Here is an 18,455-nt window from a genome sequence, read left to right as displayed (position 1 = left end):
CAAGAAAATTTTATTTAGATTTTTAGTAAGGCATGCTTGTAGTTGATCAACAGATATGAGTAGAAGAATATTGGGGCAAATTAATACCAATTTATAATTAAGCCCGTAGAGTTTGCCTGTAATATTTTGATACATACAAAAGATTGTCAATAGAAATTCGTTTTATAATTTCATTTATTAGGCTACATTATTTAAACATATAAAATGGCATAAACTCTGCTCGATTTTTACAATGCTATTATATTTTTTTTCAGCAGATTTTGTTATACTTGGCTTGCTGTACTGATAAGATTTGCAGCAGTCACTTTGCAAAATCTGTTTTCGACAGATTTGGCTATCTGATAATTGATATCACCCACTTCATATGTTTATTCTGTAACCTTATAAAAGAAGGAGAGGAAGAGAGCGTTAGATAGATACATATATATTAAATGTATAACCGGTTGGAGCAGTTCTATTACGGACACTGATACATATTTAAATTTAACCTTTTCCTCTTTCGTTCTTTTTCTTATGTTTGTAACAAGCAAGCATATCTAGTACATTGCATTACACAACATATGTAACGTTATTATTGCATTAATACAAGTTTTCAAATGTGCATATGGATCGTAATGTTTTAATTCTGAACTTTAATTCACCTGTTGCAGATGTGCACGTGATATGAATGAAATATATAACGGGTGATACCTCTCACGACTGACAAGTGTTGCTCCACCATAACCTAACGGTAACATCCTTATCAACAGCATGTCAATTATCTGATAATTGTCAGGATGGTATACTTTTGAAAAAAATGATGCTTACTCGCCGCAAGTTTTTGCTGAAACTGTCATTTTGCACGTTATACATAATCGGCATTTTAATCATTGCTAAACAATTTTTTCGTACCAATGACAACTCCAGGATTTCTAAAGAATCTGGATATCTAAAAAGTAGCAATAACTCACAGACACAGAAAGATGTGGACGTTGCGATACAGAGGTTACAGAAAGAGAGGTAAATTTGTTTGATGCTACTTTCTCTAATAATTTAAATTTAATTTATTTATTCACAAATCTTACATAGTTATCTTTCTTTGTTTTTTACTTAATCAAAATATACTAGTCTGATGTAATACTAATAAAATAATTGTTAAAATAACAATATTTTGTCTAATGTGATATTAGATCAAAATGATATTTTATAAGGTATGAGCAACAAATATCAAAATTTGAACATGATATTGTACCTGATCTTGGGAACAATGGAGAACCTGCTTATTTATATGGAAGAGAGAAGATTCTAGGTGAAGCAGCACTTGCAAAAAAAGCATTGAATGTCATTCTCTCAAATAAGATATCATTAACCAGAAAATTACCAGATGTACGCAACCCGCTGTAAGATTTTAATATGTATAGAATAGCGCATTTTCGAAAAGATCGTTTTTATATAAATATATAAATTATATGTAAATGTATATATAAAATATTTTTCGAAAAATATTGTATTTTTAAGTTTTGTATTTTTAAGTGAACTTTACATTGCAGTTGTGCGAATGTTACATATGACAAATTATTACCAAGTGCTAGTATAATAATTATTTTTTATAATGAACCTTGGAGTGTTCTATTACGCACAGTACATAGTGTTTTGAAGGGTTCTCCACCTAACTTATTAAAAGAAATTATTTTAGTGGATGATCATAGTGAAGAAGGTATTGAAATTAATATTAATATGATTAATATATAAATTAACATATTAATAGTTTTCAAAAATATATTATATATTTGCCAGATAAGTTGTGTGTCACATCATTTTAAGTCTAATAATAATGCCCGCGAAATACTTTTTGTATAAAAAAATCTTTATATAAATTATTACATAATAAAATGATGTAATCTATAATAATATTATTGGAATGCAATAGGTTACATAATTAATGTTATATGTACAATGTATTTTTTGTGTGTGTTAATTTGTAGAAGAGCTTCAGGGGCAATTGGATTATTATCTTTCGACACGTTTACCTGCCAAAGTAAAGCTACTGAGATTACCATATAGACAAGGATTGATACGGGCTCGTCTTCATGGAGCTAAAAATGCTGTAGGCGATGTTCTTGTCTTCCTGGACGCACATTGTGAAGTTATTAAAGACTGGTAATTTTCTGATATCAATTTAACTAGAAGACATTTTTTCCTATATCTTTTTTATATCCTAAAATTATTAAAATAAGAGAAAATTTTATTAATACATATTATACATACTATTTAACATAATGCAGGTTACAGCCTTTGCTACAACGAATAAAGGATAATAAAAATGCTGTACTAATGCCAATAATTGATAACATTTCTGAGGAGACATTAGAATACTTCCACGATAATGAAGCATTTTTTTTTCAAGTTGGTGGTTTTACATGGTCGGGACATTTCACGTGGATAACTATTCAGAAACATGAAGTTGAATCGCGTTTCTCTCCTATATCACCAACTAGATCTCCTACTATGGCAGGCGGTCTATTTGCTATTAATAGAAAATACTTTTGGGAAATCGGTAGTTACGACGATAAGATGGATGGTTGGGGAGGCGAAAACTTGGAAATATCTTTCCGAGTGAGTGAAATTTTTTTTGAGTATGTTTATTAATAAGCTTGTAATGTAATTGTAAGCATGTATGTCAAAAATTTTATATTTTATATTCCTGATATAAATTGATATTCTTCAATAGATTTGGCAATGCGGTGGTACATTAGAAATAATTCCTTGCTCTCGGGTTGGCCATATATTTCGAAACTTTCATCCATATAAATTTCCAAACGATAAAGATACTCACGGAATAAATACTGCCCGTTTAGCATTTGTATGGATGGATGAATATAAAAGATTATTTTTACTTCATCGTAGTGAATTCAAGGTAAGATCAGACATGTAATTAATATCCTTTTGTAATTATACAAATAAATAAAATCCACAGGACAATCCAGAACTCATTGGTGATATAAGTGAACGTTTGAAATTACGGAAAAAGCTCAAGTGTAAAAGTTTTAAGTGGTATCTTAATAATGTTTATCCAGAAAAATTTATCCCTGATGAAAATGCAATAGCTTATGGTCGTGTCAGATTGCGCAATAGACGATTGTGTTTAGACAATCTGCAACATGATGATGATAAACCGTATAATTTAGGTTTATATAATTGTCATACTAAGCTATATCCAAGTCAGGTATGTAAATACCACTACAGATCACATTAACGTAATTCTATTCAAATTTAAATTTAAAGAAATTAATTGTATTTGGGCAATTTTTAGTTTTTCTCATTGAGCAAGTCTGGTGAATTACGGAGAGAAGAGACATGTGGAAGAATATTGGATACTGATTCAGGACCGTATGCACAAATTGAAATGTCTGACTGCAGCAATGAGAAAGGTGGAAAGGAATGGATAATAACAAAGGTGTCATATTAATTTTTAATATTAACAGACATTTTTATATAATTCATGAAAGATTACAAAATGTATTATATTATCACGATTTTTAATCATAGGATGGCAGAATAATACATGTAGAAACTGGTTTTTGTCTCGATGGTTCTAAATTGCACAGTGATAAAGATGTACGAGCAGCTCGCTGCACTGATGCACCAGATCAGTTTTGGAAATTTGATTTCTACTCTAATAAAATGTTATCTACATAGCATTATGTGTTCTTCTTTTCATTAAAGTATATTTTAATGAAAGCTTTTTTTACTCTTTTTGTAAACTATTTATATTCTCTGCAAATTTTAAAACTGTAGTTATTAGATTACATTTATTATCATTAGAGAAATTTATATTTTATAGATTACCTTTTAAATTTAAATAGAAAAAAATGACATTCGTTTTATTTTTTTAGGGAGATATTTTTTTAGAAAATTTTTTTATTTATTTGTATTATTATTAAGGCTTGTAAGCAGAATTTTGCATTTTGACTCTTAAACATTTGTAATAAACAAAAATGTCTTTTACGCCCTTTAATTGTAACACAATATAACTTTAACAAATTTTTATTTTGACATTTTTTTATAAATAATCTTAAAAATTCTTAAAAATTGTTAATTATAAATGTTATTATAATATTACATTTTTTAATATTTTTGCTGTGATAAAAAAAATACAGGTCTGTAATTCACAATAATTCCGAATGGTGTCTCTATAGTCTCAATTTCGCCTGCTAACCTATACTAACCTCTATGGTGGAGATTAGTAAGAAATTTTGTATCAGATAAGTGATAATAATTAAAATTGTTTAAAGGTATTTAATTTAAATATTTCCGAAAAAGACAGATATTATATGTTTTGATATTTTTACATAAAAAATAGTTCTCGCATAGTTCAGTATCAAAATAAGAACAAAAAATTTCAACATTTCTTATATTATTTATAAATGTCAAGTATGAAATGTTTATATAAAACTACATAAATAGATATTTAAATAGATATTTAAGCCTAACGTAATTTTTGTCCATATTTCAGGCAAATTTATCAACAAATTATTAAAAACTAATAATCAATACTATGATTTTCAAAAACTTGAGATTGTTGAAGTATATGTGCGCAAATTAACTTATTTTTGTTAACAGTTATTTTTAAAATATTTATTTCTATTTATATATATTAAGAAGTGTATTGATATTATATTATGAGATGGAATTAGCAAAAGAAATTGTCGATGGCTTGGCAAACATCCAAAATAGCAACATTTTGCCCGAAGAAGCATTTCTACAGTTATTAGATATTATAATGTTATATATTTCTAAAAATAACAATGGAAAAAGTAAATAAGTTTTAATTTTTCTGAAAATATAAGAATATTTGAGATACAAATGTTTATAATTAATTATCTTTTATATCAGGTATCGCAACTGTTCATCCATCCAAGTCAGATCTGATAAAGGCTGCAGTTGTTAATGTATCCTGCCTTTTTATAGAGGCTGCTCGACATGATTACGATGAGGAAAGCTTAAAACATTTTCTACATAATGAACACATTAATGGGCATAGAATTGAAACGTTATGTAGTACATATATAAACAATAAACAAAATATCCAAACTCAGCTGGAATTAACAGGAAATAGTTTACCTCACATAGTAGACATAGATTGGCGTTTGCATCATTGTGTTAAGGTAAATTCACTATTCTTTAGTAATGTTATGTAGATTATGTTACCTCACATAATGTAAGGAGCTTTCCAGATACATAAATTGACACGAGAGTCATTCTGTCCTTGTTCAGTAAGAAACAAAGAATGATGAAATGACTCTTGTGTCAATTTATACCTCTGTTGGAAAGCTCCCGTAATTCAACAATATGAAAATAATTTCTTGTAAATTATATTATTTAATCTGTATATATAAAAATTAAATATCTTGTTCTTTAATGCAGATTAGCACTCGATTTACCAATGTACCAATTTATAACATACGAATAAGTACAAAAGAATGTAATCAAGTGAGACATGTAATATTTACATGTACCATACAACAACTACAAGAGTTGGTATACAAGTTGAAGGATGCTATAAGACACATTGAAAAAATGTCTAATATATAAACTTCTACTGAGTGATTATAATGTACAGTTTATAAATTCCTTTAACTTTGCTTGTAGTAATTTGTATATAAGGATAATGTTTTATATAAATAATACAGTTTTCTGTAAGTGCAGTCAATTATATTTTTGCATAATTAGTGAAGAGAATCTTTGAATTCTATGTAGAATCACTATTGTTTTTTTTTCCATATGTTTATACATGTATACGCATACACATATACACATATATAAAAATTACGTAAAAATATAATACATCTTTTATTTTGCAGCCCAGTGTTTACCTAAAATTTTGTTTTTGTAAAACGGAAAAATATGATTATAATATACGGTTTATCCCTTTATATAATTAAATATAGTTGTGTTAATTAATAATTCTTTTTCTATTACTATATGTAATATATATTTTATAATCATAGTACATTATATACAAATAAAATTTTGCATATCTAAGACAAATTGATTTCCAATCATTAAAATTATTTAGCAAACTTTTTCACTTTGTTGATGCTTTTCTTAAATTATGCTCGTTTACTCTTTCATCAATACGCACGGATCTTATAAACGGACAACAAAACGCATAAATATATTAAAAAATGAAAATATATATGGATATAGATAAATATAGAGTTGAGAAAGAAAACAATAGAGAAAGCTTGAAAAGTACAGACATAAAACGAAGAAAGTGGACAAATGGGAAGTGAAAAGACAGAAAGAAAAATATACTTTACGACTAATAATTTTGCTTTGTTAAAATATTTTCTCCATCTCTAAGATAAAGTAACGTAATGATCACAGTGTTTAATTGTCAACTAATTTTTTTGTCGTACTTATATCGCATACAGTTTATCATTTTTATTGTTCCATATTAATTATTCGATATATGATAGGATAAGGCCTCGGACATTTCACTATCATCAGCAGTGAATATTTTCAAAATTACCCTCGAAATTATGTTGTTTTTGTTTCGATATTAGACTGGTTTCAAAGTAAAAAATTTAAAATTTAATTATATTAAATGTAGAAACAATTTTGAATACTCTGATGAGATTTTATGTAACTTTGATAATATGAATAATTATTTTAGACCGAATTTTTTTCAATTTTTTTAATTACTATCTTCATAAATTACCAAGTGAGTGAAGAACAAAAATGCTATTCAGATGTAAGGCTTATTCTTTTTAGTTGAATTTCTTGGAGTTTATCTTTCCTATTTTTCTTTTTACATGAAAAAAAAAAGAAAAGAGATAAACAAGTGCAAGTTCAGTTAAAAAGAATAGACCTACGAGTGAATAAAAATGCCGTTACACTAAGTTTTTTTTCTACAAATCTCGTCTTTTTCCAGCAATTGATCAGACGGTCAGCCACTGAGAAGAAAGCTTAGTGCAAATGCAATTTAATTCTTCATATCAGAACAAAATAGTATTTTGGCTCTCGAGTGTACAAAATTACATTTAAATCCAATTTTATTTTTACATATTTTAACTGATATCTAATGTGATAAATACACATGCATCAAATATATATTAATGTTATACAAAAGCATATTATCTTAAAAAAATATTAATCGAAAATGTATGTATAAGTGCGTAAAAATATTAAAATTAAAAATAAAGTTTTTTCACGGAAACATTATTGCATCACATAATCGCATACATCTTTTTAATATAAATGAAGGATTTTTCAAAAATATTCAATGCTGCGGACTATATAAATTTTTGTTATCAACCTTATGTGATATAAAAATGTATAATTTAAATTTAGGTAACATTATTATTAATTTAATTACCTTAACTATATACTTAATACTTCTTTTATACACATATTTGTGTGCTCATTGTATGGGTACTCTCTTCTACTGCAAAGAATTATGTGTTCACACGTTTCATAAACACGTTTTTCCATAATTACATTTCTCGAAAAAGTGATCGTGACATTTTTAGTTACTTAATACTAAGGAATAACTTTGCATCCATTTAATATGCACGAGAACGCATATTATATGTCATTAAGACATTTAATGTGTTATACATTATACTATTAACAAATTAACAGCAAGCATATGCACTAAGAGAGATACAAATCATATAGTTGATTTAAATATTAGGTGTAATAAAAAGAAATCCATTATTTTTCCAATAGATAGCTTTAGTAATCTGTATCACGCGTAGACAAGATACAGATTACTAAAGTCATCTATTGGAAAAATAATGGATTTCTTTTTACTACACCTAATATATAACTTTAATGGTAAACCTGTTTTCCAAGTGTTTAGTGCACAACTTGTATCCATATCCGTGAAAAATATATGCTTCATTATATATTGCAATATATATAAAATGTGTGTAACGAAGAAAAATATGACATAGAGACTGCCTCCCACTTGAAATATATTACTTTTTTCCGCTACTCGAGACACATCATTTCTTTTTTATACAGAAACTTCTTTATAGAAATAATTTTACATACATTTTGATAAAATACCGTTTAATAAAATTTCATCATACGACATTTAATAAGAAATATACATTAGAAAATTGTTAGAGATTGTAATGAGAAAGAGTCAAGTAAGTAATGAAGAGTCACGTTTGTTAAATAGAAATCGATTTAGAAACCATTTGAAATGAATAATGTATAATAACTAAAAGGAAAGACATATATATACAATTGAAGTGGGATACGCCGTGTATAGATATCTGTACATGTATGCAAGTATAATAACAACGGAGAGTTAACATCATTAACGTCGTTGACGTTAATAACGGTGTTGGATATGCATATGAAAATTCAGACGATCATAATTATATATATCTCATCCAACGTATACCTATAAAATAATATATTCAACGTAGTGTCATATAACTCATTTATAATAAAAAATAATTAAATCTTTCACAATTGCTATTTACAAAAATGTACAAATTCTTAACACTCTTGAAATCTTCAACAATGATCATAAGTGCTTTTTTTGCTGCTTACACGATGGGCATGTTGTAAAAACTTCTCATTCAGCTTGTAACAAGCTTATTTTCCGATGTTTTCTTCATAACGCGTGCAGATGTCAAGTGCGATTTTTATAAATATTCAAATATGTGTGTATATATATATATATATATATATATATATATATATATATATATGTACACACACGCACACACATATTCAATCATGCGGTTGGAAACATTAGAATTACTGGCAGTAAACATCAGAATATGGGCTGTGTATAAGCTTGTTTAGGATTGATCTTACACTTAAGCCACGCCATCTTGAATTAAATGCAATTGATACGCGTAGCAAGATTTTTACGACTCGCATCTAAAGACGATTAATCCTCTCTCGATCACGTTTCTGCCTTATTTTTTTGTACTTCAGATTTATTACCCTGTATCTGCTCACCGCTCTTGCTGAGATCTTCGTTCTTGGAACCGTCTGCTGACGAGTCATTGATATTGGCTTGTGTGTTAATCTTCGGAATACTATTCCGTTCTTTGGGCGAAGACCGTTCTACTTGGCCATCTCGCTCGCTCGTCTCTGCTGTCGTCTTCTTCTCGTCGTTACTATCAGCTTCCTTAGATTTCTTATTTGCGAACTGTTCTATTGTAACATCGCCGTTGATTTTGGCCGCTTGATTTTTTTCCTTTTTGTCGTGCAGGCTCGCAACGTTGTCAACAACTTCTACACTGCATTTCGTTTCCGTAAGTTTCGCCTTGGAGCTGTCTTCTTTATATCGTGCGGTTTCCTGCACTTTTCGCGCCTCCGTTTCTTTACCTTGTTTTCGTTCATTAGCATTGCTTGGCAAGTTCGATTTCTCGGGTACTTCGGCGTTTGCCGTAACCGCCATCAAATTAAGCGAAGAAGAATTTGGTTTAGCGAGCTGCGTCTCAACGTTGGCATCATTCGTGGACGATGTTTTAGCAACGTTGGACGTCGGACTTGGGGACAAACCGCCAGTTTTGGATAGATTGAACGCGTTAAGTTCTCGTTGCAATGACACAGATACTGGTACGGCTACATTCTTAGAGAGAAGTAGCGCGACATTGTCTACTGTTGATGTGATCGACGACTGCGATTCCGCCTTCCCAAGGTTGAATGTAGACGAGATCGAACTCGGTGACGAGGCTTTGGGCGACTTTGGCGAGGATGAATGCGTGCTGGGTGGTATTCTCTGTACCGTCGGCGGTTGGCCAACCACTGGCACGTAACCAGTAGTCTGCGGTATATAACTCGATCGCTGATACAGCTTGTTGATCGAAGGCGGTAGACTACTGTGGAAGGCACTAGGAGGCGGAATGCCGATGGGCGATCGTATCAAAGGATTCGGAAATCGGCTTGCGTCTGGGAACGGAGACGGAAAGTGAGAATATATGATTCGAGGATTAGTGTTGGGCGTGGGAGATGGTATGAATGGATTGGTCGACAACATATTTACCGGAGAATTTCTTGGCGATATAGGCGAGCCAGTATTTCGACATATATCCCGTGAGAACGGAGTATTCTGATAGCTTCGAGCGTTCGGCGAATAAAGTGGTGGTGAAACGATCGGTGAATTAATCGTGGAGACGATGGGTGACAATGTCTTAGGATCGATCTTCATCATATTGAGAGTAGCACCCTTCGTGTTGGTTGTTGATTGATCTTTCTCCTTCGTGTCGCTTACGACCCCATACATGGGCTTCACACCTGATGCGGGATTACCCAAGTATCGTGGCATGTTTCGCATTTTGAAGATCTTAGCCGGTTTAGATGGGATCTGCTTGTTTGTACTCTCGGACATAGAAGTCTGAGTTTGATTTTGCATCTCCTTCGCCTGATTCTTTGCCGCTACGTAATTATTTTTCGACAATGTAGGGTTCCAAGACTTAGGTGGATCGCGCAACGTTTTGTATCCAATCGATTGGTTTTGCTTCTTGAGAGGCGCTAATTTCTGGTTTGCGTGAGACGATGCCGGTACTGAAGACGTTGACACCCCCAGCATATTGGCAGATGTAGACGTAGGTAAGGCAGGCTTGATGTTTTTATTCTCCATTGTCGCATTGCTACTTGGAGTGTACACTGGTACATTCGGGATATTCGGTATATGCTTCAATGCTGTATCTGATTTGGGTAATAATGGCAAAGAATTCTTCTTCGCGCTTATTCTAAGCAGATCTGGTACTTCCGACTTACTATGCGTATCTACTCTGTTCTTCTCCTTTGAATTTTCTCCTATCTTTGCACAGATATCATTGATCTTCGAGCCGATCGTATTGGAACCGATTTTTGCGCAAATTTCATTTAGATTGGTACCCTTTGCAGCCACGTCCTGCTTACGCATGGATATTTGTTTCATCAGAGATATAGGGATTGCATCCGGACATGGAGGTATTGGACACGCACCGGTCGATATTGGTTTTGACATCGCCGTCGTAGTGATCGTTGCTGTGGATACAGCCGTTACAGTAGTTACATTTTGACTTATGTTACTGTAGTTATTCTTCAGCGACGTAGGTATAGAATACATATTCATGGGTGACGTTTGCATGTTGAATTGAGGCATCGGCGATATTTGGTTGTTGGATGTTGAACAAGCAATGGGCGATGTTCCTAACGATTTCTGAGATATGCTACTGGAATTCTTTAATGCTGATTTTAGGACGGCTGAGTTAGTTACGATGTCATGAAGTGAAACGTAAGGAAACGTTGATGTTGTCTGACTAATTGCGGCTGTAGAAACGTTTGATTCAGTAGACACAATATCCTCATTCATCGTGACTATATTGTTCGATAATCTTTGATTGATCATACCGGCGGTGTGACTCGTTTTCGGAGCAGACTCTGACGATGCTAGTATAGGCGAATTTCTCTGTTCCAACAAATTCAAAGCCTGTTGCAAATCAATACTTATACTTTGATTATTCTTCTCGTCAAGAACTTTTTGTTTATCAGATACTGACAAGGAATCTGAAATATTTTGAGATGCCACCGTAGTAGACACAACTGATTTTTGTGAAGAAGTTGCCACCGAAACTGATACTTTGCTCGTTACATTCTCACAATTTGTTTGCGCTTTCACATCAGTAAGTTTTGTATCTTCGGTTGACGATTTTACATCGGATTTTTTCGTACCTTGCTGCAGCATCGCTCGTTTTTCCTTCGGTGCTTTCTTGGAATAAGTGTTATTAACTTGACCTACTTTTGGTTGAAATTGTAATTTCGCGCTCAATGCGTCAATTTTTGATCCAGCACTTACAATTTTCGCTTCACTTAAATTTTTAATGCATTCCTTCTGAGATTCAGTCTGAAAATCCGCACTATTGTTGTTATTATTTATTGACATCTTTTCCGCATGTGCGTCTATCTTTTCTTTATCTTTAATTTCAACTACTTTCTTCTCTGTAAATTGTGTTGCCGATTGATCAATAGTCTTTTGCTCTTGTGAAACTGTCTCAGATTTGTCTTCGACATTAACAGTTTGATTTTGGATTTTTACTTCTTGTGCATCTTGTTGCGATTTTGCAGAATCGGTACAATTTCTTGTTTCATTTGCCTGCTTTGTAGCAGTTCCATTGTGCTGATTGGTTGTTAGTGGCATACAATTCTTAGTCGATAAATTCTCGTTTGGAAACTTAACGTCATTCGTAACAAGGAATGCATCGTTCGGATCAGAAAATATTGGATTTTTCGTTAATTCTGGATCAATGATTAAAGTAGATTGCATTATTTCTACAGATTTAGGAATACCACAAGTTTCTATCACCGAATCTGCTTTATTAATTTCCGCAATGGAGGCTATAGTCTCCTCTGAAATTTTCTCATCTTGTAAAGTCTCGATGTCTCTTTTATGTACTGTATTCGATATATCGGTTATACTCATTACTCCTGTTTCCGATATTTTTAATTGCACCTCTTTCCATTCGCGTTTTAACGATTTCTCATCCTTTATTTCTATAGAATCAATATCAGCATCCATTAATGATTTTTTGTAGTTTGCATTGTCTTCCGATAATTTCAGGCGTTTTGAAGATGTTTCAAATATTCTATAACTTAAGTGCAGTGGTACTTTCTGCAATACACAATATTACTATAAATAATATGTATGCATAAATCGTAATTGAATTCAATATTAAATTAATTAAATACGTACCCGCATCCAATGATAGATATACATCACATCCATTAATGAATAACTACTGCATAATGGCTCCTCTTCGTACATTATATCAACTCTATTTATATCACCAAGGCCATATTTGGCTCTTATTAGTTTTTGTAAATGGAATATTGTGACTGCTGCAGGACATCGAAAATATCGCCTTAAAATGGATTTGTCAGTATTCGTCTCACTTAAATTTTTTGTATGAGGATCAGAGTATTCCAGGGACAAGCTGAGGGATTCATCCGGAGAATATATGTATGATTCTATAGGTTTTCCACGAGCTTCAGAAGATATTGTTTGAATAGATTCTTCTGGATGTTTTGCATAAAATTCTCTCCGACGTCGCATTTCGTCTGAAACAATGTTTTCATCATTGTTACCATCTCGTACATAATATGTACGATAAGAAAATAAATTCTTTTCTTAAAAAAAAAACATACTTTGATAACATCCAGGTACCAGTTTATAAACAATATCCTGTAATATATAGTCAGGACGTATATTTAATAGTGGCCTACTTTTGTGAACCTGTACTTCGCAGATCGGACAATACTTGTTATTCTCCAAATATTTAACAATGCAACTTTTGCAAACTGTAAAAATCATTAAAGATCTTAGTACCTAGCTACTAGTTAAAGTTTGAATATACAGCATTATATGTGATATAGTAGAAAAATACTGTACACGAGTGTAAACATTCTATAATAGTAGTTGCATCGATAAAATATCCACCACATAATTTGCATGTCAAGTGTTCATTAAGTCTGGTCAAACACACTCGTTGTCCACCACTCTGCCCTGACATTCTACAACACAATACACAAAAATTATCAAATATATCATCTTTATATAAGTAAAATTAACAAAATTTAACAAAATTAAGTATACCGTTAATTATAATAGATAACGTAATTTGACCATCAATTACATCAATACACAATTTAATAATACACAATTTATCTATATATTTATATATTTATATATTTACATAAGTATTATTTATTTAATTATTATTAAAAGAATGTTAGAATCAAAAAGGATTTTAATTCTGAATATATCATCACAAGTAAGATATAAATAACACCTTTTCAACAATCAAATAAATAACTGTTTAACATGGTATTTAAATTCTTATGAATTATTAGTTCATAATATTAAATTATTTTAATTGAAACAGCAAGTGAGTCATAACTGAGAATCACAAAAAAAATATTAAAAAATTAAATCTAAGATTGTATAAAAATTAATTCTAATAAATTTAATCTAATCTAATACAATAATTTCTTTTACTTTACATAAAAATATAAAATCAGAGTTATATGTTCAGAAATACTACATTTTATTAATATTTAGTGTTCAATATTCAATGAATAAGATTAAAATAATACATGAAAGTATTCAGGAATATCTTCCACTTGGCATTCCACAAGCATAATTTGGTTTTGTTTAACATTTGATAAACAATGATTTCACAAGTAGGCGTCAAGTGGTCTAAGTGATATTTCTGAACGCATGTAGCCTAGTGTTACAGTAAAATGCGTTTCTTTGATCGTTAAAGAATGAATTCACTTGAATGCTATGTTATATAAGTTTCTTTTTGCAATTACTTAATCTGTTAGAACAAAATTATGTTTAAGTATCTTGGTATACAAGGTTACTCAAATATATTTTCTAAGTAATATATAAATGTACAAATTTATATTCTATCGTATATAAGTACGTGATTTATGTTTACTATCAAATTAACAGAGAGAGATGAATAAATTAATACTATAATTTTATGTGAAATATACACAGCCGATACATAACTCATATTATTAATATAACCAAACCAAAGGACTATGCAACAGCTGCTAAATACAAACAATAAAATTAATTGGAGCAAACGCGAAGGATAATACAATAAGATTAATAAGATTAACGAATTTATTTATGACACCGTTTCTTCCCAAAGGGAACGGTAATCGAATAACGGTTTAGAAAATTGAAAAAACATTCATGGAGTTATGATATATGGAGCGATCTCTCAAACACATTCGATGTTTCATGAGCATCAAACAAAAAGATATATTAATTACTTGGTGCCGCTTAGTACATACATGCCGCAAATATCCTGGACAGACTTACGTGACGAACGAAGCGAAAATCGTCCGTTTTATTTAGTAATCGTCATTTGGCCTCAAAAGTCAGGAAAGTTGGGTCAGATGTAACTTGTCACGGGTTGCCATCACAGGTACATCCTGAGAAATTGGATTTCTCACATTCTTCGAGCGACGATTACTTTCCGCAAATGTACGGGAGATTGATAAAGTAGTAATGATGCACGATCCAATTCGCTTCAGTAGCGTGTATTCATCCTAAAATAGACTACAATGCTACCGAAAACTGCGCGTACGATAGCAGAACAAAATGGCGGATAAACAATCGTACGTGCGACACTCGGAAAAACATTGCTCAGCGTCCCAAATTAGACAAGTTCGACATCAAAACTTACGATCTCTCCAATAGTATAAGCGGCACAAAATGGCCGTGGGTAATTATTCACATATTATTATAGCGTAGGTAACCAATCACGAAACTAATTTAGAGAAACCATATTGCTCCATGCTGCATATATATCGAATTCAATATTCAATTGCTTGCACCATTTTACGTAATGGCTGTTACACATGAAAGTGTAACATCTGAAGCCTGAATCAGACTAGAATTGAATTTGACCAATCAAAACAAAGTTTACTAATTTTGATATTGGTTTTCTTTCTCCTGATTGGTTAATTTCAATGTCCGTCTAATACTTTAGGCCGATATTTACAAGTGCTACATATTTGCTTTGTCACCGCATATTGCAGCCAATCGCAGCGTTAACTTATTTATTATTTAGCTGAATTAAAAATTAAAAATACAATAATGTAATTAAAAGATATGGAATGTACGAATAGAAATTTTATTGTTATTTAACTTAAAAATCAACACAGAAAACAATATAAATATAGTCATATAAATATATTTGTCCAGAAATTCTTATCACGTTATATATAGTTCCTATTTATTTTTCCAAAACATTTTTAAGCTCATCTTTGATTAATAAAAAACACTCTTCCGTAATATCGTGAAGAAGATTAATTATATCATCCTGTGCCAAATTATTGTATACAGTTTCATCTAAAATACATGTGTATATGATATAATAATTATATTCTATACAAGAACAATTTTGTATTAAATATAGATCCTTACCACTAGTTGTTAAATGTCCAAAGAGTTCGCAAACTCCAGGTAAAATTGCAGTTATGTCTTTTACACCAGTGAATGGTTTTCGAACCCAAATATAAATACGTACATCATTATACAATTCATCATTAGATTGTGATTTTGCTCGTGTAATATATACATTATGTGCCATTTGACGTAATTGTAAATAATTCACTACAACGAATGCACGAGATGCAAAATCTTCAATATTTTTAAAATCAGATAATTTGAGACAGAATCCTTTTGCTGGATACTCTATCAACAAGTGTACACCAGATACATAACTGCAAATATCCTAAAACAAAATAAATGTCGATAATATTTTGCAAATATTTAAAAGTCTCTCTCTCTCTCTTATATACATATCTTCATTCATTCACTCATAATTGATTGAATATAATATTACTTACGATATATTCAAGAAGCATCTCATATTTCAAATAATATAAATGCCAGTGTAAATGATTAACAGAGGAAAGAGCACACAAACCGTTAAAAAAAGCCCTTAAAGACCTAAAACAAAAAAAATGATATATTATTTTGTCATTTTAAGTAAAAATTTCTAATACAACAATGATTACCATGAATTACTTAACAGACATAATTCTATTATTTTGCAAAGACTATATTCTGTCATGATTTGTGGCAAACATTTTAAACGTTCTGCAAGAAATAAACAATGACACTGTTCCAAAGGACTGGAATTAATTGCAATTATGTCATTTGTGTCGCCATTTCCTATATCAAATAATATCTCTTGCTGTGTTAGTTTAGTGAAATTAAAACGTGTAGAGCTAAAAGATTGTACCGTAGACGTGATTGATTCTGGAGCACGTTTGTATTGAGCTCTATCTGGATTTAACTGAAATTGCCATTGCATTATGCGTTAGATATAAAACATACATTCTTTTTACATAACAATAAGTATACCTGTGCTAAAAATTTGTATTTTCCCTTCAATATTTTACTATCTTTTATATTTAAAATATATCGGAATATTTTAATTTGTTCAGCTTGTTTCCACGTTTGCCGCAAAATATTATCAAATGAAGATTCATTTTCCTCACATGATTTAACAATAAAATTAAAATCTTTTATGTCATAGACAAATGTGGTAATCTGTTTGTTTGAAAACATTGTGTAACTATATGTAATAACTGTATGTAATTTACACCAAACACGTTAACTACAAAAATTGAGAACCAAGTAGGGTCTTCTGAATAATTACTGAGCAAACTATAAAAATAAATACATAAATATAAATATAAAAAAATAATTATAGATATTTATAATCTAAAATTTCTGATTATAGCATGGACACATTGGACATTTCTTTTTATTTTTTTAATTGGCACTCGCGACTACCTCCGTTATGATCTGGCTATAAAGTAATTGTATAAGGCAACAAAATATTCAAAATGCAGGGAACAAATACTGATATTAAGCATGAATAGTCTCGATGGACTAATAAAAATTTAGAATGATGCAACACTCAAGACGAAACACATCTCCCGGTTTGCGCTTATCATGAGACTTCGAGTGACACATTGGACACGCATTATACAGCGATATATCTACAGGACACACATCACATGTATACCAGCTGTGCAGAAAAGTCAGAAAGATAGATGTGCCTATAGTTTCCATTCACATTCTCAGTTGGCGTTAGTGTGCAAGAGATCTTGATATTACAGAAAAAAAAATTGATGTAGCCCCATTCAAATTCTCTATATTGGGTCATCTAAAAAGTATCCGCGGTTTTTTGTCATTAGATGTGTGTTGATGGTCATATATCTAGTGACAAAATACCGCGGATACTTTTTAGATGACCCAATATTACACCTGATTACTTTTATCTGACATGACACTTTACACCTGATTATTTTATCGTTTTCAAAAAAAAGTTGCCCAGATTTAACATATCTCTCTTGGGTACATTTGAATTTCCCATTTGAATGTCCTCCGTTATCTAAAGTCATTCGAATTTCCTCAGACCTCCCTTCCAAAGCAATAAAATGACACAATTAAGCACATATCTCCAGCCGTGGAAATCTTTCACTGGCGAGGAATTGGATTAATTTGCTTATATATCGGGTATATTCCGTTTTCACACTGAAAGCATCAATTCATTGTGAAATATTATAAGAACAAATGATGCTTATAAATGTTATAAGCGCAAAACGCCCATCAGATTGCTATATAAAATCATCGGTGATTCAATTTTCTTATTGTTTTAATTTTAATATTGTTTTTTTCTTAGATACGTTTCGAAACGTATTGATATTATTTCAAATCGTATTTAAACTTCGAAAATGTACGTGAAAATCTTATGCCTCTATTATATTTTAAATTAAACCTAGTCTTTTTTAAGCACAATTTAAATAAGATTCGAGAATAAAAAAAAATTGAGTACAAAAATTCAAATAATTTAAAATAATCGCTAAATAATTATTACCTATAAGTTTCATCGGTTATCAGAATTCAAGTTAATTTAATT

The 18,455-nt window shown here is 30.8% G+C and overlaps 4 protein-coding genes across 9 annotated transcripts; 2 read left to right on the top strand and 2 right to left on the bottom strand.

Annotated features, from left to right (window-relative positions):
* The first annotated feature begins 2 nt into the window (after positions 1–2).
* LOC105143468 (Polypeptide N-Acetylgalactosaminyltransferase 1) lies at positions 3–3,680 on the top strand. Of its 2 annotated transcripts, none has more exons than XM_011051825.2 (10): positions 3–562; positions 651–999; positions 1,191–1,379; positions 1,530–1,696; positions 1,965–2,139; positions 2,265–2,595; positions 2,711–2,896; positions 2,957–3,205; positions 3,293–3,436; positions 3,529–3,680. In XM_011051825.2, the coding sequence occupies exons 2-10, from the start codon at positions 797–799 to the stop codon at positions 3,676–3,678; spliced, it is 1,794 nt and encodes a 597-aa protein (XP_011050127.1). In that variant the 5' UTR covers positions 3–562; positions 651–796; the 3' UTR covers positions 3,679–3,680. The 2 variants fall into 2 exon arrangements, with proteins under 2 accessions (XP_011050127.1, XP_087259502.1); XM_087403376.1 differs by having other exon boundaries at positions 3–567.
* Positions 3,681–4,140: 460 nt separating this feature from the next.
* LOC105143466 (COMM domain-containing protein 3) lies at positions 4,141–6,030 on the top strand. 2 transcript variants are annotated; one of them, XM_011051822.2, is made up of 5 exons: positions 4,141–4,274; positions 4,496–4,796; positions 4,876–5,147; positions 5,407–5,596; positions 5,844–6,030. In XM_011051822.2, exons 2-4 carry the CDS (start codon positions 4,667–4,669, stop codon positions 5,572–5,574), a joined length of 570 nt encoding a protein of 189 aa, XP_011050124.1. In that variant the 5' UTR covers positions 4,141–4,274; positions 4,496–4,666; the 3' UTR covers positions 5,575–5,596; positions 5,844–6,030. The 2 variants fall into 2 exon arrangements, with proteins under 2 accessions (XP_011050124.1, XP_011050123.1); XM_011051821.2 differs by lacking the exon at positions 5,844–6,030 and having other exon boundaries at positions 5,407–5,824.
* LOC105143465 (Polycomb complex protein BMI-1) lies at positions 5,947–15,476 on the bottom strand. The gene is made up of 6 exons (XM_087403375.1): positions 15,201–15,476; positions 14,834–15,063; positions 13,391–13,512; positions 13,147–13,299; positions 12,695–13,059; positions 5,947–12,613 (listed from the first exon to the last, which is right to left on the bottom strand). Exons 3-6 carry the CDS (start codon positions 13,509–13,511, stop codon positions 8,912–8,914), a joined length of 4,341 nt encoding a protein of 1,446 aa, XP_087259501.1. The 5' UTR covers position 13,512; positions 14,834–15,063; positions 15,201–15,476; the 3' UTR covers positions 5,947–8,911.
* A 153-nt stretch (positions 15,477–15,629) lies between these two features.
* Positions 15,630–17,836, bottom strand: LOC105143464 (GDP-D-glucose phosphorylase 1). Of its 4 annotated transcripts, XM_087403381.1 has the most exons (7): positions 17,801–17,836; positions 17,559–17,699; positions 16,889–17,077; positions 16,540–16,820; positions 16,369–16,471; positions 15,944–16,253; positions 15,630–15,868 (listed from the first exon to the last, which is right to left on the bottom strand). In XM_087403381.1, the coding sequence occupies exons 1-7, from the start codon at positions 17,819–17,821 to the stop codon at positions 15,753–15,755; spliced, it is 1,161 nt and encodes a 386-aa protein (XP_087259507.1). In that variant the 5' UTR covers positions 17,822–17,836; the 3' UTR covers positions 15,630–15,752. The 4 variants fall into 4 exon arrangements, with proteins under 4 accessions (XP_087259507.1, XP_087259508.1, XP_087259509.1 ...); XM_087403382.1 differs by lacking the exon at positions 17,801–17,836 and having other exon boundaries at positions 17,546–17,698; XM_087403383.1 differs by lacking the exon at positions 17,801–17,836 and having other exon boundaries at positions 16,889–17,194; positions 17,324–17,654.
* Positions 17,837–18,455: the final 619 nt, after the last annotated feature.

Source organism: Acromyrmex echinatior, chromosome 2 (genome assembly GCF_024713525.1).
Source record: "Acromyrmex echinatior isolate Ae372 chromosome 2, ASM2471352v2, whole genome shotgun sequence".
Classification (NCBI taxonomy): domain Eukaryota; kingdom Metazoa; phylum Arthropoda; class Insecta; order Hymenoptera; family Formicidae; genus Acromyrmex; species Acromyrmex echinatior.
Note: the sequence above shows the minus strand (reverse complement) of the source record. Positions and strands in the feature narration are given on the sequence as shown.